The sequence below is a fragment of the Pelophylax lessonae genome, assembly GCF_965119305.1.
Source record: "Pelophylax lessonae genome assembly, chromosome: 12".
Classification (NCBI taxonomy): Eukaryota; Metazoa; Chordata; class Amphibia; order Anura; family Ranidae; genus Pelophylax; species Pelophylax lessonae.
This window is the reverse complement of record NC_138779.1, coordinates 203,833,354-203,853,464: the sequence shown is the minus strand read 5'-3', so window position 1 is coordinate 203,853,464 and position 20,111 is coordinate 203,833,354. Positions and strand designations below refer to the sequence as shown.

Sequence of the window (20,111 nt, the reverse complement as noted above, 5' to 3'; positions counted from 1 at the left end):
AAATGACAGTAAATTCCTGCTCAATATGCGATGCTCTGCAAGCAAGTGATTAAGACAAGTGAATTTGAGCATAGTTTTCTTAATCCTTGTGGATATTCCCAATGATACACTTACCTTGGGATGCAATTATAAATTGCTTCCGACCATTCAGGTCCACAGAGCTTAGCTTTACGTATACTACTGTGTATCACCTCTGCTCATACCCTGAGGATGTTAGTTACCTCTTCAAAGGTTTTCTAGAATAATATTTAAGCCAAATCACAATCAGCCTTTCAGGAGTTCCAAAAAGGTCTTTTTGTTACTATAAACATACCTAATTTGACACTTTTTGATACTTTATATGTGCCTTCTGCTGACGTTCTTTTTAATGAGCCTAATGTGCATATCTTGTTTTCCTCTTGTTTTTTTTTTTTTTTTTAACAAGATCCATTTTAAATTAACAAGTGAGTTAAAAAAAGTGATTTTATCTTTTTGATAGATCACACTCTACTAGAATCTACAACGTACTTGTGAGGAGAAATCTACAGTGATGACCATTATTAATCATAATTATCTTTTATTTTAACTAGATGGGTGGAGACCCATGACGTATTCCCTATTTCAGTCTTTCCCAACTTTTTTAACATGGTGGAACCCTTGAAATACATTTCCAGGCTCAGGGAATCCCTACTAGAAACGACTACATCTACAGCTCACTGTGCATTGGCATGATTGTCACTGGGAAGGATGCTTCTTACAAAGGTGGTCATTGGAAAGAATCCCCTCTCTTACAGATTGCCATAAAGGTCGTTGGGGCCAGTGGTTGCTTATCTGAGAGGCAAAACATGTTCATTGTTTAGGGAACCCCTGGTAACCTCTGGAGAAACCCTAGGCCCCTGGCAAACTCTGGAGGAACCCTAGGCCCCTGGCAACCTCTGGAAATACCCTAGGCCCCTGGCAACCTCTGGTGGAACCCTAGGCCCCTGGCAACCTCTGGAGAAACCCTAGGCCCCTGGCAACCTCTGGTGGAACCCTAGGCCCCTGGCAACCTCTGGTGGAACCCTAGGCCCCTGGCAACCTCTGGAGAAACCCTAGGCCCCTGGCAACCTCTGGAAAAACCCTAGGCCCCTGGCAACCTCTGGTGGAACCCTACGCTCCTGGCAACCTCTGGAGAAACCCTAGGCCCCTGGCAACCTCTGGAGAAACCCTAGGCCCCTGGCAACCTCTGGAGCAACCCTAGACCCTTGGTAACCTCTGGAGAAACCCTAGGCCCCTGGCAACCTCTGGAGGAACCCTAGGCCCCTGGCAACCTCTGGAAATACCCTAGGCCCCTGGCAACCTCTGGAGGAACCCTAGGCCCCTGGCAACCTCTGGAGAAACCCTAGGCCCCTGGCAACCTCTGGAGGAACCCTAGGCCCCTGGCAACCTCTGGTGGAACCCTAGGCCCCTGGCAACCTCTGGAGAAACCCTAGGCCCCTGGCAACCTCTGGAAAAACCCTAGGCCCCTGGCAACCTCTGGAGAAACCCTAGGCCCATGGCAACTTCTGGAGAAACCCTAGACCCCTGGCAACCTCTGGAGAAACCCTAGGCCCCTGGCAACCTCTGGAGGAACCTTAGGCCCCTGGAAAACTCTGAAGAAACACTAGGCCTGTGGCAACCTCTGGTGGAACCCTAGGCCCCTGGCAACCTCTGGAGAAACCCTAGGCCCCTGGCAACCTCTGGAGGAACCCTAGGTCCCTGGAACCCTCTGGAGGAATCCTAGGCCCCTGGCAACCTCTGGAGAAACCCTAGGCCCCTGGCAACCTCTGGTGGAACCCTAGGCCCCTGGCAACCTCTTGAGAAACCCTAGGCCCCTGGCAACCTCTGGAAAAACCCTAGGCCCCTGGCAACTTCTGGAGGAACCTTAGGCCCCTGGAAAGCTCTGGAGAAACACTAGGCCTGTGGCAACCTATGGAGGAACCCTAGGCCCCTGGCAACCTCTGGAGAAACCCTAGACCCCTGGCAAACTCTGGAGAAACACTGGGCCTGTGGCAACCTATGGAGGAACCCTATGCTCCTGGTAGCCTCTAGAGGAACCCTAGGGTTTCACGGAACCTTGTTTGAGAAAGGCTGTCCTATTTATTAGCTTAAAAACATCTTTGCATTCCATTGTAGCCACTTTGATTGAATACCTTAACGTCCTCCAACTCCAAGTTAGCATTAAGTTCTGCCTCTCTTGGCCATAAGCTAACCATTTCCTTTCAGTTGTCCAGTGCCCGAGCCTCTATTGTCCATTGGGATTGTGTAATTGTAAGTAAGTGGCAGGAGTGGGGGTTAGTGTGAAGAAATTAATGGGGATTAAAAAGATATAAAGAGAACTTTTTTTTTTTTTTAAATAACACACCTCATACTTACCTGCTCTATGCTGTGGTTTTGCACAGAGCAGCCCCAATCCTCTTCTTGGGTCCCCCGCTGGTGCTCCTTGCTCCTTCATCCTGCTGAGTTGCTGCTCTGTGTGTCCACTCATACACGCAGCGCCGCTCGGCCCCATCCCCACTGTGTCTTTATTGGCTTACTGGCTGTGATTGACAGTAGTGGGAGCCAATGGTTCCTGCTGCTGTCTCAGCGAATGAGGAGGAAAAGACCTGGGAGATCCGCTGCTCTCGTGCACATCACTGATTCAAGAGGGGGCTTAGTAAGTATTAGGGGGTGGCTGGGGGGCTGTTGAATAGAGAAGTTTTTTTACCCTCATGTAGAGGAATGCATAAAGGTAGAAAACCTTGAGCCTTTAATACACTTTAATCCCAAATGTGTACAGTAATAGAGCAAAGGCCAAGGCCCTCTGCAGGAACCTAGAGACCAATATTAAGATTTATGTAAACCCTAATAGTAAATTTCTACTATGTACTCCCTTTTGGTCTGATAAATATAACTTTGAAAGTGTTGTGTTGTATCTGTTTTATAAAATATACCTGCTGGTCACATCATAAACTGAGCGTTATCCCGTAGTAAGTGTTAAACATTTGCTTCCAATTATATTGTAACTCCATTGTTCCCCATCCAAGACTGGTTGGTATACTGACTCATGTGACTTCTGGGCCCCAGTTTGTGCTGACACTCTCAGTTTGCCGAGGGGGGGGGGGGGGGGGCGAGGAAGTGCTTCAGTGGTGGATAGCATACCCAGTGCCAGGAGAATATCATCCAGCACCCAGGGCAAAGACTTTCACCACAAAAGCCTTTTTTTGAGGGCTGTGGAGGGAGATGTATGCAAAGGTGGGGGATGGGGGAGAGTAGTGCAGAGTTTAGAGGCCAAGGGGTAGAAATGAGATGTGGACAACCTGTTAAAGAGAGCTGAACCCTGCATATTGTGCATAGCACACCCCTGAACCCTGCACTCAGTACATAACACACTCCTGAACCCTGCACTCAGTAGATAGCCTACCCCTGAACTTTGCACTATGTGCGCAGAACTCCCCTGAACTCTGCTCTCTGTGCATAAGGTCCCCCTGAATGTAGTGCTCCCCTGAACTCTGCGCTATGTGCGTAGCGCACCCCTCTGCACTCTGTGCAAAAGGCTCCTCTGAACTCCGCACTAAATGCACTCCTGGTATTTATTGCCTCTTTAAAATCCTCTTCAGTGCAATTTGGCCACACCCACCATTTAATGCATTTCAGCCGCATTGAGTTCCTGTACGTATTTTCTGATAAAAAAAAAAAGCCCTGGATACATGACCTGGAGGTCAGAGGCTGACGAAGAGTTGAAATGAGATGTGGACAACTTGTGAGATCTGAACCCTGCATACTGTGCATAGCATATCCCAAAACCCTGCATTCGGTATGTAGTGCACCCCTGAACTCTGCACTCGGTATAAATCACCCCACTGAACCCTACACTCAGTAGGTAGGGTACCCCTGAAACCTGCTCTTGGTAGGTAGGCCACCCCTGAACTCTGCGCTATGTACGTAGCGCACCCCTGAACTCTGCGTTATGTGCATAGTGCACCCCTGGAATCTTCGCTATTTAGGTAGTGGACCCCTGAACTTTGTGCTATGTGCGTAGCGCACCCCTGAACTCTTCCCTAGTGTTTAGCGGACCCATGAACACTGCACTTTGTGCTTAGCGCACCCCTGAACTCTGCACTATGTGTGTAGCGCACACCTGAACTCTGCACTAAATGCACTCCTGGTATTTATTGCCTCTTTAAGATCTTCTTCAGTGCAATTTGGCCACATCCAACCATTTAATGGGGTTCAGCGGGGTGGGGGGGGGTGGGATTGAGTTCCTGCACCTATACTAAAAAAAAACCCTGGATACATTTTTGTAGTCTTACAGATACAACCGGCCCTTTGAGGGCAACTATAATGCTGATGTGGCCTTTAATGAAATTGAGTTTGACACCCCTGTCTAGCCGATTACTATAGACCGCAATATCAGATCTTGTAACTTTACTTAATGTTTACAAGTTTCTGCTGAATTTGCTGTACAATTCTTCATGTCATTTTATCTAATCACAAGGCCCTTTCTTTGTGCTATGCATTCTGATCTCACGTGATGGGATGTTTGTTTCAATATATTGTATTATCCTTTCTAAAATCTTTAGTAAAAAAACAATAGTTAGGCCTGGATGTTTGGCCAACTCTTCCTCTTGGCAGCAGCGTTTTGGAAGAAGAAAATGCTTATTACATGTAAATGTGCCTAGACGCGTTTCGGCGCATCAAGCGTTTGGGCGTTAATTCATTTAATTATATTAAGGTATTCTGGCCATGGAAATGCATTAACACTCAAATGTTAAAAGTGCCTAGCGTTAACACATGTTTAGATGCGTTTACACGTGTTCACGTGCGTCAAGCATTTTTTCTGCAAAAATTACGCTGCTTCTGAACGCAGTGGGGGTTTCTTTCCTGCCTCTAAGTTCCTCTAAACGCCTTTATGTGCATGGACACATATGGGTTGGTTTACTAAAACTGGAGAGTGAAAAATCTGGTGCAGCTGCATAGAAACCAATCAGCTTCCAGGTTTTATTGTCAAAGCTGAACAAGCTGAAGTTAGAAGCTGATTGGCTACCATGCACAACTGCACCAGACTTTGCACTCTCCCATTTTAGTAAATCAACCCCCATAGGCTAACATTCACCAGGGGCTTTTAGAGGCAGGAAAAAAAATGTCAGATGCCTCTAACAGCCATGTCAAAAACATCCACTGTACTTGAGGTCTTTATAAAAAAAAAAAAGGAACAATGTAACATTATATATATTCTTTTTTACAACATTTTACATTCTACATTCTCGTTGCTGCCATCTTGTGGTATTTCTTGAGTATTGCATACACAGATATTACAACCATATAGTCATCCTAGTCTTTTTATTGTTTCTTTGGTTAAAAAGAAAAAAAAAAAAAAAAAGTAGATTAACCTTGAATATAAAAAAGGTTTTATTGCCAGCCTGCATTTATCAAGCAATGGAGAACTGGAAGGAAATTCAAAAGAATGCTAGCAGCATGACCTTATTTAAATTGCTGCTCTCTCTTATGTGCCTCAACTGTTCTGTAGGGGAGACACAAACACAATATTGGAATGTAACATGGTTTCAAGGGCGTTTGGATGAATTTTGCCAAAAGTTGTACTCTGCTGACATCCAGTGGACAAATATAAGTATTGTATCCTGGAACTAGCTTTTGCTTTGTATGGTAATAGCAGTGGTGCTTTACTGACCTCTAGTGGCAGTTAGTCAAAGAAGTCACAAGTGAAAAATATTAAAGGTGTTTTTTTTTTTTAATAACAAACATGTCATACTTACCAGGTCTGTGCAATCATTTTGCACAGCCCAAAAGCATGCATATATATATTCCAAGCGCTAAAGCCAGATTTCCATGAAGTACATGTATATTAGATCACTGAAGGGCTGTTGAAGGCTACTGTCACAGGTACATTTGGAGTGGCGATAGGAACAAATAGACAGCTAAAAAAAAAAAACAGCGCACATGGCCTTCATTGCAAAAAAACAGATTGCAGGATATTCACAGATGGTTTAACAATGGTGAATCCTGGATTTAGAGAGAGTCTGTTCAAATATGGGCTTCCTATCTCCGTGGAAGCCCTGTTGGGAGGAAACGCGTCAGAGCAAGGAAGAGCCGCGCTGTAATCAGGGCACTGATCATCAGTGTCCTGATTACAGTAAATCTCCATCAGAGCCCATCAGTGACACCAATCAGTGACCATCAGTGACCCCAATCAGTGGCAATCAGTGACCCCAATCAGTGCCCATTAGTGATGCCAGTCAGTGCCTGCTCATCTGTGCTGCCCATCAGTGCTGCCCATCAGTGCCGTACATCAGTGCCGCCTATCAGTGCCCACCAGTGCCATCTATCAGTGCCCATCAATGTCGCATATCACTGCCATCTATCAGTGCGGTATATTAGTGCCTCCTCATCAGTGCAACCTAATCAGTGCCCTTCAGTGCCGCCTCATCAGTGCCCATAAGTGGCACCTCATTAGTGCTCATCAGTGTCCATCAGTGCCGCCTCATCAGTGCCCATAAGTGACACCTCATTAGTGCTCATCAGTGTCCATCAGTGCTGCCTCATCACCGAAGGAGAAAAATTACTGATTTACAAAATTTAATTTAGAGGTGTGTTCCCGCTGTGTTCCTCAGTGTGAGTGCCACATCCCATGTAAATATTAACCAACTGTGTGATCCCCTAGGGGGGGGACTTTATAGGCAACTCAAAATTATATATATAAAAAAAACTTTTTCTATTGTTCATAAATTTTACAAAAATATTTACAAAATTTACTAACAGAAACCAAGAAAAACGTTTTTTTTTTTCAAAATTTCCGGTCTTTTTTTTTTTTGTCAAAAATAAAAAAACCCAACTGTGATTCAATACCACCAAAAAAAAAAAGCTCTATTTCTGTGAAAAAAAAATGATAAAACATTCATTTGAGTACAGCATTGCATGACCACACAATTGTCATTCAAAGTGTGACAGCGCTGAAAGCTGAAAATTGGCCTGGACAAGAAGGGGGTGAAAGTACCCGGTAGGAAAGTAGTTAATGAAAGTTGCAGACTTAAAAATATTGAAAATTGCTTTTTAAAATATGATATGATATTTTGTAGTAGTTGGAGTAGTTGAATTTAGATACAATATACTGTTTAGGCAAAACCTACCAATGATCATCCCAGAAAATTGTAATAAATACTGGTTTACCCATGCTTAAATTCATTTTTTTTTTAAAACTTTATTCATACCAATACTGTAACAGATAAATTATTGTCAGAAGCATTCTATCCTTTAACATACAATATGATGCTAGGCAAAACAGTTATTTATAACACCTCTGCTTATTTTGAGAAGGACGATGGTGTTAGCTGCAAATGTGGGCATTTGTTTAGGGAATGGAGCCTACCTTTTTTAACGTATTGGGAAAACTGTGGTTTATGGGGATCTTTTTGGGAAATGTGTGCAAAGGTGAACTCACCCTTTAAACACCATAAGGCGGTGATAGGGATTCATACTAAACCTAGAAGCAGAAGCATTTCCAGATGAGTCTATCCAGGATCAGAGTATCTTTCAGATTCAGCTCTTCATGTCCGGCACATCCAGTTGTAAAGCCATCCAAGATAAAGCAGGTGGAGAGTATGGAGACCCTAGAATGTGGCTAGAAAATCTGGAGGAGCGGTAAGTGGGGGTTAATAGGGTTGGGGGGCGGAGGGGGGGATGACCTGTGTACACATGGGTTAGGTATGGGAGAACAGAATGATGGCCATGACAAGGGAAGTAGGATACAATATGCTACAGAAATATGGGAACTAATTGCACACAAGACGCTGACTCACTGTGACCAAAACTAGACCAGCAATGTAAGATGGTTTCAACTAGGGATCGACCGATTATCGGCAAAGCCGATATATCGAGGGCCGATATGCACTTTCCCCGATATATAGGAATCGGCCACCAAGATGACCGATATTGCCGATATCTCGGAAAGTGCTTGCACCGGAGTGATGCCTCCAGCTAGAGGCATCACCCCGGTACCAGCGTCCATAGCCGACGGTCGGCTGTCTTGTAATGACAACCGATGCGGCTGAGACGCCGCTCGGCTGTCATTACAAGGAGTGGGAGGGGACGTTCCCCCCCCCCTCCCGCCGCCTTCCGCGGCTCGCCCGGGTCTCCCGTCCCACCGGGAGACCCGGGCAACCAGCCTGCACGGCCGCCAAAGGCCAGATCAAATCCGCATTCGGCTCTGATCGGGTCTCCATGTAAAAACCCGGAAGTGATGTCATGACATCACTTCCGGGTACTCGGCGCCAGATTAAAAAAAATTACAGCATTCAAAACAGCCAAACTTGGCGTTTGAATGCTTTTAAGTGCAGAGGAGTGGTTTGGGCCCCCAGATCCCTCCACAAGAGAACCTGTCAAGTGATAAAAAATAAATAAATAAATAAATGTACAAAAATATCGGCCCATATCGGCCAATACCAATATTCAATGGCCAAAATATCGGTATTGGCAACAAAAAACCGATATCAGTCGATCACTAGTTTCAACTCTGCTCTCCTCCTGCAGGAGAGGTCCCTCAGATGCATTTCGCCCCCTAGTGGGCCTAATCGTTGAGGCGAAACGCGTTGGAGGGGGTCTCTCCTGTGGGTGGAGAGCAGAGCTAAGGCTATTTTACATTATTGCTGATTTCATTTTAGTTACAGGGAGTTGGCGTCCTGTGTGCGTTCGGTTGCTATTTTCTGTAGCATATTGTAGCCTGACAAGCTGTTATATATATGGTCTCCACCAGTGTCATGTTTTGCTGATATCACTGATAGGAGTGTTAGAGGGGTACTTTTTTTTTTTCATTTGTCTACATGTAGGGTAATATGGAAGGGGGGATGGTGGGAAGTAGCAGAGTGGAAAGGAACAGAGTCCTCCGGCAACATTAAATAACGATATGAGCCCTCCGTCACGGCAGTTTTTAGAGATGATGATGTCAAAGTGCACAAAGTTCATAAATCCATTCATAAAGCTTAATTATTGAAGCCCTTGAAAAGAAAAAAATATATATATATAAAGTTATACAAGAGTAAAATACACAAGCCAGTCTCTATAAATGTTATATCAGATAAAATAAAGTAAAGTTGAACCCATTTTGTCAACATGATTGGCAGGCAACTAGAGTTTTCCAAAGCAGATATTCCTTCAAGCAGTATTAAACCCAAAAGCAAACATTTATTTATATTGCAGCTTACCAATTTTTAAATGTCATGGCTGCATTTGTTTCCTTTTTTTAGGCTTCCTTTCTTCTATTTTCTTCTAGTGATCCAGCAAGTAAGTCTGTTGTTTTTCAAAAGAAAAAACTCTCTTCCAGATGTACCAGTTTACATGGATGAGACAAACCACCTAACACTGGCAGTGGTGATTAAAATGTCCAACTTTTATTTATTATATAGTGTAAAGCTTTCTCCCAAAAGAATAAAAATTGCTTTGACTAATTATGAAGTGTGAGTTTGGCTGCACTTTGTTGGTGTATTTAAATCTATTAGTAGATTTAACACTCCCCTCACCCCCAGACTGACAATGCTGTGCTGTGCCAATGTGCTCCTTCATCACGAATGGAGGCACTCTAATACAGGAGGTTTGTTATTGGCCAGATCAACCGGTAAAAACAGGGGAAAAACAAGCCTAAAAAAAGAAAAGGAATGCAGCCACCACATCTAATGGTTTTAAGATGCAATAAATAACATTTTTTGTTTTGGGTTTAATAACACTTAGTTAAGATTTCCATCGATTATTGAGAATCAGATCAAATAACATATTCTATGCTCCATCAGGGTCTTCCCAGCAGTGCAACTGCTCCCCTGCAGCCTCCTCTCCAAGCTGGTCATGGCTGTGGTTGCACACTCACCCCCTCTACATACACTGAGGGAAAAAAATATTTGATCCCCTGCTGATTTTGTAGATTTTCCCACTGACAAAGAAATGATCAGTCTATAATTTTAATGTTAGGTTTAATTTAACAGTGAGAGAAGAATAACAACAAATAAATCCAGAAACAAAAATTTCAAAAAAGTAATAAATTGATTTGCATTTTAATGACTGGAATAAGTATTTGATCCCCTATCAATCAGCACAATTTCTGGCTCCCATGTGTCTTCTATACAGGTAGCGAGCTAAGATTAGGGGCACTCTTCTAAAGGGAGTGCTCCTAATCTCAGCTTGTTACCTGTATAAAAGACACCTGTCCACAGAAGCAATCACTCAATCAGATTCCAATCTCTCCACCATGGCCAAGACCAAGACTTAAGGCCCGTATACACGTACCGATTGTCGGCCGTAAAGATTCGGCCGACGACCGATCGGCCGATTGAAGGCTTGTTAGTATGATGCTTCCGACAGCCGGCAGCGCACTTTCGGCCGAAAAGAATCTGTCGTGCAAGCATTAAAATTTTTGTTGGCCAACACCAGAACGGCCGATTGTTCGCCAGTCAGTACAGAATTCGGCCGACAGACAGCAGATTTGCAAGACTGGGCATGATCAGAAAAGAAAAAAGACCAGGAAAGTTAACCATCACATGACATCACTTCTGCAGTCAGCTGTTGTTGGCCGACAAAATTCGTGTGCAGTCTTTTGCAGTTTTCAACAGACAGGACAGCACCGGACAAAAGATGGCCGATCGTTCGGCCGACGATCGGTAAGTGTGTACGGGGCTTAACTCAAGCCTGGAAGGGGCTACAAGACCATCACCAAGCAGCTCGGTGAGAGGGTGACAACAGTTGATGCGATTATTCGCAAATGAAAGAAACACAAAATAACTGCCAATCTCCCTTGGTTTGGGGCCCCATGCAAGATGTCACCTCGTGGAGTTTCAATGATCATGAGATCAGTGAGGAATCAGCCCAGAACTACACGGGAGAATCTTGTCAATGATCTTAAGGCAGCTGGGACCATAGTCACCAAGAAAACAGTTGGTAATACACTACACCGTGAAGGACTGAAATCCTGCAGTGCCTGCAAGGTCCCTCTGCTCAAGTAAGCACATATACAGGCCTGTCTAAAGTTTGCTAATGAACATCTGAATGATTCAGAGGAGAACTGGGGGAAAGTGTTGTGGTCAGATGAGACCAAAATCAAGCTTTTTGGCATCAACCCAACTTGCCGTTTTTGGAGGAGGGGAATGTTGCCTATGACCCCAAGAACACCATCCCCGCCATCAAACATGGAGGTTGAAATATTATGCTTTGGGGGTGTTTTTTCTGCTAAGGGGACAGAAAAACTTCACTGCATCGAAGGGACGATGGACGGAGCCATAAACCGTCAAGTCTTGGTTGAGTACCTCCTTCCCTCAGCCAGGACATTGAAAATGGGTCATGGATGGGTATTCTAGCATGACAAACACCCAAAACAACAGCCAAAGTAACAAACGAGTGGCTCAAGAAGAAGCACAATAAGGTCCTGGCGTGGCCTAGGCAGTCTCGAGACCATAATCCCATTGAAAATATGTGGAGGGAGCTGAAGGTTCGAGTAACCAAACGTCAGCCTTGAAATCTTAATAGTTTGGAAAGGATCTGCAAAGAGGAGTGGGACAAAATCCCTCCTGAGATGTGTGCAAACCTGGTGGCCAACTACAAGAAACCTCTGACCTCTGTGATTGCCAACAACGGGTTTGCCAGCAAGTACTAAGTCATGTTTTGCGAAGGGGTCCAATACTTATTTCACTCATTAAAATGTAAATCAATTTATAACTTTTTTTAAATGCATTTTTCTGGATGTTTTTGTTGTTCTGCTAAAATAAACCTACCATTAAAATTATGGACTGATAATTTCTTTGTCAGTGGGCAAACGTACAAGATCAGCAGGGGATCAAATATTTTTTTCCCTCACTGTACTATGCAGGGTTAATAGCCATACATTGTACATGATGTTGCAGAGGAACAGCAAAAAGGAAAAAAGATGGCAGTGCTGAAGGTGGTGGAGAGGGTAATAGGGTAAGTAATTCTGCCTCTTTCTCTACACTCTGGGACTAACACCCTATTAGCCCCTTCAGTGGCGTGGCTGGAAGGGGGACCCAATGCAAGGGTAGAATTTTTCTAAATTCTGGAGTTGGGCTTTAAACCCGGGTAAATAGAAAATTTAGGGTTCACTGCTCGTGTATGCACGTGTATGGCTAGCTCTATTGCTTTTCTTTGCTTTAACATATTAAACTCTCTGTAAACCCATTGGTTTTCAATTCTTTCATGCATATTAAACCCTGACAGTTGAAGTGTAAGTACTGGAGTATAAGCCGAGTTTTTCAGCATGTTTTTTCATGCTGAAAGTGCCCCCCTTGGCTTATACTCAAGTCACTGGCTTCACTGTGTTTTTAAAAATGGTGCCGCTCAGCGCCGACGTGTCACTGCGCATGTGCGGCATGCCCGGGAATAGCTGAACGTGTTTTGCAGTGACGTAGTATTGGCGCCGGGAGGCGCGATTTTTAAATCGAAAGCGGCTCACCGACAGGTAAGTGAGACTCCTCCGCAGCCCCTGCATTTCTTCGTGCAGTGCTGCGGGCATGGTACAGGACATTCTCCTGTACTATGCCCGCAGCACTGCATCTCCTGTGCCATGCTTGTACTTACTGTGCCATGCTTGTACTTACTGTGCCATGCCTAAACCTACTGTGCCATGCCTGTACATACTGTGCCATGCCTGTACATACTGTGCCATGCCTGTACATACTGTGCAATGGCTGTACATACTGTGCAATGCCTGTACTTACTGTGCCATTCCTATACCATCACCTGTGCTATGCCTATACCATCACCTGTGCCATGCCTATACCATCTCCTGTACCATGACCTGTGCCATGCCTGTACCATGACCTGTGCCATGCCTGTACCATGACCTGTGACATGCCTATACCATCACCTGTGCCCTGACCTGTGCCATGCCCTTACCATGACCTGTGCAATGCCTATATTATGACCTGTGCCATCTCCTGTACCATGCCTGCAGCCCCTGTTTTGTGTCTTGTAGTGGTCCAGTTGGGTCCAGTAGCTGCTTCATTTCCCACCCTAGGTTTATACTCGAGTCAATACGTTTTCCCACTTTTTGTGGTAAAATTAGGGGTCTCGGCTTATATTTGGGTCGGCTTATACTCGAGTATATACGGTATATAAGGATTGGATGCATGCATCCCACCAATAACCATGCATAGTCATATACCTTGTAGGCCGATGCCGTTCCCGGTGAACTGAGTTCTTGACCATTGTTGATTATACCTAGAAAGGGAAGACACATGTATCAACATATTCTCAATGGGCAGGTACTGGCCACATTCAATACATACAGTACAAAGAGGAAAAAAAAACAGTGAATTGTTACTAGTTGAAGTATACTACAGCAGCCAATGATGGGTAGAATGATTGCTGAATGCTCAGTGCTCTTGGTCTGCCGGGCTGGGATCCTGTTGTTAATTTCCACTTGGGACACTGCCAGAATCACACTTGTATGACCTCTCTGTCTTTGTCTGGGTATACTTACACAACTGGTAAGTTAATTGACTCTTGACTGCATTTTCCACTCTACTGTAGTTGGTTAAAATAACATATGGAGAAGGCAGGAAGACTGGCTGCGGACTCAGAAACTTAGCCCAGGGTGCAAATTATAACTGCCTAAAGCCCAACCCCAGCCCAACCCCAGCTTTTGCCAAATACCTAAATTTTTCACACCAATGCAAGAAAAGAATGCAGCTTGGGCGCTAATACTTACCTTCTTCCTGGTGCTGTCCCTTGCAGGCATAATCTATCCTCTAGCTCAGTGGTCTCCAAACTGCAGCCTGGTGCGGCCATTTGCTTCCTTTGGGGCATTATTCCTCCCTCTGTCAACAGTGGGGCATAGTTCCTACCACTAACACCAACAATGAGGCACTAGTCCTCTACTCCTCAAGCAACTATAGCACACTACTCCTCCCATTGACACCAATGATAAGGCACTATTTATCCTATTGATACCAACAATGGGGCACTATTCCTCTCACCGACACTAACGATGGGGCAATACTCCTCCCCATTGGCCACAGTCCGGCCCCCCTAAAGTTTGAATGACAGCAAACTGGCCCTTTGTTTAAAACATTTGGAGGCCCCTGCTCTAGCTGCTGGCCTAATATAGATATTGTTTGCCTTTGTTTGGTCCTTTTTCTCCCACTGATATGAGGCACTACTCCTACTGACACCAACAACGAGGCACTATTCTTCCCACTGACATCAATGATGGGGACATTATTCCTCCCAATGACACCATTGATGGGGCACTATTCGTCCAAATGACACCAATGATGGGGCACTATTACTCCCAATGACACCAATGATGGGGCACTATTACTCCCAATGACACCATTGATGGGGCACTGTTCCTCCCAATGACACCAATGATGGGGCACTATTACTCCTATTGACATCAATAATGGGGCACTATTTCTCCCACTGACAGCAATGATGGGGTACTATTCTTCCCACTAAAACCAACATTGGGGCACTATTCCTTTTTATTAATACCAATGATGGGGAATAGTTTACTCCAGCTGAAGTCAGGGCATTTATTTCTCTCACTAGCCATAGCCTACCCCCCTAAAGTCAAAAGGAGTTTAAACTGGACCTTTATTTAGAAATATTGGAGATGCCTACTCTAGTGCATGCCCACATCTAGGTTGAATGAGCCCAGGCTGTCATGGGCACACCCCTTGGAGATGCGTCATCAGGCCTGCCTGGGACCACCAGGGAATGCTGCAGACAAAGACACTCACATAACGTGGGTAATGTTCTGTGACGCATTAAGGACCACCCACTGCTGGAAGACAGAAAAAGGCAGAAGAAGAGAAAGAGGACTCTCTTTCTCATGTAAGGAGCCAGAAGACACCTAGAATTCAAATATGTATTAGATTTTTTAATTTTTTTTTTTTTTTGGGTGTTGAGGGGTGCAGGGAAGGTGGATGAGGCAGAAATCCTGAAACTGGGCTTTAAAATAACACTCATTAAATAAAAAAAATAAGAAAAATGGATAGTTACCACCACCTAGTGTGATTGCTTGATTTCCTGTTAAGGTCTGGTGCCCCTGCCATGGCACCAATCATCCTGTGTATTTATCAAATATACCTCGGGTCTAACATTCCAGTTAGCACCCCTTTGGGCTACAAACTAGGTCAGGATTGTCTGAAACACACCAACACCTGTATGTTTTTTTTTTTTTGGGGGGGGGGGGGTTCGTAATGTGACTCGCTACTGTGTACTGTGTAACACTTGGGAAGAAGTATTGCCATGCACTGCCTGCAGGTGGCATTGTTTCATCTCTGCATGCCAAGGGGCACTAATCACATTACTTGAAGCAGCCCCCTTCCTATGTGTCAACACCTGGGTCCAGGCACCACTTTCTATATCACAGGAATGTAGTGGGAGCGTAAAGGTACCCTATACCTAGAGCAAAGGGTACTTTCTATACCGGGTTGGTGGGGAGGGGATACGTTTGCCCGAATTTTTTTCAATGTATGCAGAAATTTTTGATTGGTGTTCCCAATAGTACAAAAAGGACCTCAACAGTAGAATGCATGATCTAATGCCCCGTACACACGCGTCATTAGTTGGCCGTGAATTTTCGGCCAACGACCGATCGGCCGTTTTTCGGCTTGTTAGTATGATGCTTCCGACAACCGACTCCGACTTTTCGGCCGAAAAAAATCTGGTGTGCAGGCTATAAAATTTTTGTTGGCTGTCACCACAACGGCCGATTTTCCGTCAGTCAGTACAGATTTCGGCAGACAAAAATCTGATGAGCAAGACTGGGCATGCTCAGAGATGAAAAAACACATGGAAAGTAAACCATCACATAACATCACTTAAGTGGATTTTTGTTGGCCGAGAAAATTCGTGTGCAGTCTAGAGCACATTTCAACCAACACAACAACACTGGACAAAAGTCGGCCGATCGGTTGACCGATAATCGTTGCGTGTGTGTACGAGGCTCAAAAATGCAACATAATAATAATAATCATAATAATAATACTGTTTTATAATAATACAGTATAATATTTTAGCAATATAAAAATATATGATGATTGTTTGAGTTACTGTATGGCACAAATGCATGATTTATAAATGCAAACTAAAAATAATAATACTATTAAAAATGATAAAGATATAATATTGTGAATAATAATAATAATACAAAATTAAAATGTAAGATGAGTGGTTGAGTTACTTATATAGCACATATTACAATATTTTGTCTTTAGAGCATCTCAGTTTATACCTTGCTGTCTTCTCTTCATATTCCTTTTCACTAAGCAGAAAAGCGCTAAAGCGATCAGCGACAGGACCAGGACATTTCCTGCTACCAGCCCAGCAAGGAGTTTGTAATCGATGTCCTTGGAAGCTGAAAAAACAGCCATATTAATTTTCTGATTTCCTGGTATGGTGGGAACACGCAGTGGTGGGATTCAAAAATTTTAGTAACCAGTTCCGACTTTCAAGCATGGTGTCCTTTTTTTTATCTAATGTCAGTTAGGGGTCCGATCTGTCCGCCGCAATGTTGCAGTCTCGCTAAAAATTGCAGATTGCCGCCATTACTAGTAATAAATAATCGAAAACCACATAAATCTTTCCCGTAGTTTGTAGATGCGAAAACTTTTGCACAAACCAATCAAAATACGCTTATTGCATTTTTTTTTTTTTACCAAAAATATGTAGCAGAAAACAAATTGGGATGAAAAAAATTGATTTGTGTGAGTTTCACCACCTCAGGGGTCTCATCATCCCTCTCAGGCAGCAGTATGGCCCCCAGGACTCCCTGTAAGGATAGAGTTCCTGGTGGGAGATAGCCACGGAGAAGCCTTAAGGTGAGAACGGGTTTCCCTGTCCCCAGGGGAGAAGGAGTCCCTGTCCCCAGAAAAGGGGTCCCTGTCCCCAGGGGAGAAGGGGTCCCTGTCCCCAGAAAAGAAGGAGTCCCTGTCCCCAGAAAAGAAGGAGTCCCTGTCCCCAGGGGAGAAGGGGTCCCTGTTCCCAGAAAAGAAGGAGTCCCTGTCCCCAGAAAAGAAGGAGTCCCTGTCCCCAGGGGAGAAGGAGTCCCTCTCCCCAGAAAAGAAGGGACCCTAGAAAAGAAGGGGTCCCTGTCCCCAGGGAGAATGGGTCCCTGTTCCCAGGGGAGAAGGGGTCCCTGTCCCCTGTGGAGAAGGGATCCCTGTCCCCAGGGGAGAATGGGTCCCTGTTCCCAGGGGAGAAGGGGTCCCTGTCCCCAGAAAAGAAGGGGTCCCTCTCCCCAGAAAATGAGTCCCTGTTCCCAGGGGAGAAGGGGTCCCTGTCCCCAGGGGAGATAGAGTGGGGTGGGGGATGGGATGGTGTGTGGGGAATATGGGGTCATCTCACTCACCATGACAAAGCTGCAGCACACTCATCCTTGGTCACCTGGGCTCCTTCCAGCAGTAGCACGGATGGGTGATCACTGTGTATGACAGGGGAGAGGAGGGGGGCTTGCCTTGCAGACAAGCCCGCTGTGTGCTGTGTCCTCCGGCTCTCATAGGGCCTCTGTACAGCAGCAGTTTAAACTTAATTTGCGCGGGAGCCAACTCGGGGGTGGGGGCGGTACTCTGGCTGGGGAGACTTTGCTGAGTGACGCTGAAATGAGCAGGAGAATAGAAGAGCCAGCTGAGCACAGGGGCGGGGAATTTCAGATTGCTGCCTTGATCTCCGGCTTGCACCGGTTCTGCAAACTTGTTAAATGTTAGTAACAGGTTCCAAAGAACCGATGTGAACCGGCTGAATCCCACCACTGGGAACAAGCATGGTTTTCATTTATCATCTTCGCATCATCCAATACATTTAAAACAGATCTAAATTCCAAATGGAAGACTTTTTTTTTTTTTGCTAATGATTTGCGTACCTTGCTGAGGTGAAGCTACAGTAACTTCTTCCAGATCGGGAGATCCATCTGTAATAGAATCATCTTTTAGGTTGTCAGGTCTCATGAGCACAACTCCCATTCTATCTCAATCATTAATTTGCTGTCAATGTTTTGCTAATAATATTGGATAACAATATATTTTTTTAAATCAAAAGAAAAGTTTATTGAGAAAACTCACACCGTTACAACAGGTAAATGTACAGTCAACATCCACATTTTCCCCGTTCACACTAAGGCGACCTGTGAGGCGACCTGGTCGCCTCACAGGTCGCCGTAGGTCGCCTTCCATAGGGAAGCTGCGGACCCGTTCTAATAGGAGCGACACAAGTCGCTCCGACTTAGAAAAAGGGTCCGGAGCTTCTTTGGGGCGACCCGGCGCGACCGTCATAGACTTCAATGTTATGAAGTCCGTGCCGGCCGCTCCGAAGTCGCGGCGCGCTGCTCGCACCGCGACCTCGGAGGTCGCCCCCCCAAGTCAGATCGCCCCAGTGTGAACGGGGCCTTAGGCAATTCCACATAGTACAAATCTCAACTCTTCATCAAAGTAAAAGAACGCAATCCAAACCACATTGCCTTTGTTCATCCAACCGGAAATACCCGTCCCACATCCCACCTTGGCTCTATTAAATTATAAGGGCCCTTAAAACACTCAGGGGATTTATATCAACAAACGTTCCATAATCAGGTCAGTGGGGGCCATACCCGGGGAGTTCAACCAGAATCCCCAAATCTTAGAAAACTTTAGAGGAAAACCCCTGTGTTGGTAAATAATCTTTTCCATGCGGAGAGTGGCACCAAGCTGCTCCAGCCACATCCCATATGTTGGAGGGTCCTGTGCTGTCCAATGTGGTAGGATAAGTAAACGGGCTTGAAACAGGGCCCGGGGAATAATAATATTAATCATAGCAAAATACTTATATCCAAGAGTGTAACTATAGCCATAGAGGGCCAAGCAACCGCTATGGGTCCCAGAAGTACCAGAAGTACAGGGGGGCAGCACTGTTTTGTTACCCCGTGTCATGTAGCAATAGCATTTGGCACTAGAAAAAAAATAAATGTATATATAGGTTGGCGACACTTAAAAAAATGCAATGGAAAAGATATTATGATGGAGGAATTGTCTTTTTTAAGGTGATCAGAAAAGCTAGGAGGCTCTTGATGGTTTGCTATGGAGCCCCATCACAGTTAAGGACCTGCTTAAAACACCTGTGGTTTGTTGGTGAATAGTTAATTAAAATGGTATGTTGAGAGAACTATGGTATGGTATTTTACGGAATGTTATGGTACAGTAGGGTATGGTATAATATGGTATGGCATGATATGGAATGCTACAGTATGGTATGGCATTGAATGGAATAGATAATATGGTATGGTATGCTACAGTACGGTACAGTTTGGATGGGTATGGTATGCTACAGTAGGGTATGGTATAATATATGATAGTGAATATAGGTTATTGCGCTCAGCAGTAAACTCACAAAAAAGTGCTAGTGCATAAATAATGTCACTAGAATCAACATAAACATATGAACCAATTATTTAAAAGTGAATATTCCAATGAATGTCAATAAATATTCGGTGAATATACAATAATAATAAACATAGTCCTTAAAAAGTGCTCGGTGCAAACTTTAAGTTCCAGCAGCAAAAACAACGTTCTACTTACCGCTATGGAGTAAGTGCATTACCTTTTAATTAAATCTCTTTATATGGCAATATTACGCTATTGGAGTCTCCTTATTTCTTATAACATGTTGTCCGGAGTCTCGGAGTTATCTGTATACTTCTGGCTTGTCACACACTGGATGTGAAGACTGTAACAGGAGAATTTGGAGCTCTTGTGGAGATACATTGCGATCATGACCCCCTATAACTAAGGGGTCAACTTCTTTTGGTAAGAAGTATTTTATCCGAGCACTGGGTGTATGGTGATTGGTGAAGGCATTTCACATCAAGTCCAATTGTTTTTGCTGCTGGAACTTAAAGTTTGCACCGAGCACTTTTTAAGGACTATGTTTATTATTATTGTATATTCACCGAATATTTATTGACATTCATTGGAATATTCACTTTTAAATAATTGGTTCATATGTTTATGTTGATTCTAGTGACATTATTTATGCACTAGCACTTTTTTGTGAGTTTACTGCTGAGCGCAATAACCTATATTCACTATCACATATTGCGTTATCACGTTTTTATTGCTGCTCGCTAGAGGAAGAAATTCCCTAATTTTTCA

General features: G+C 44.4%; 1 protein-coding gene across 2 annotated transcripts in view; it reads right to left on the bottom strand.

Annotated features, from left to right (window-relative positions):
- Positions 1–8,760: 8,760 nt before the first annotated feature.
- Positions 8,761–20,111, bottom strand: part of LOC309568169 (sialic acid-binding Ig-like lectin 12) — a 34,685-nt gene continuing 23,334 nt past the window's right edge. For both annotated transcript variants that reach the window (XM_082273802.1, XM_082273803.1), the window contains exons 8-11: positions 17,852–17,899; positions 16,226–16,348; positions 13,148–13,203; positions 8,761–8,987 (exon numbers count right to left, since the gene is read on the bottom strand). In XM_082273802.1, the coding sequence (XP_082129928.1) occupies positions 8,973–8,987; positions 13,148–13,203; positions 16,226–16,348; positions 17,852–17,899 (242 nt within the window). In that variant the 3' untranslated portion in view covers positions 8,761–8,972. The remainder of the gene's footprint in view (positions 8,988–13,147; positions 13,204–16,225; positions 16,349–17,851; positions 17,900–20,111) is intronic.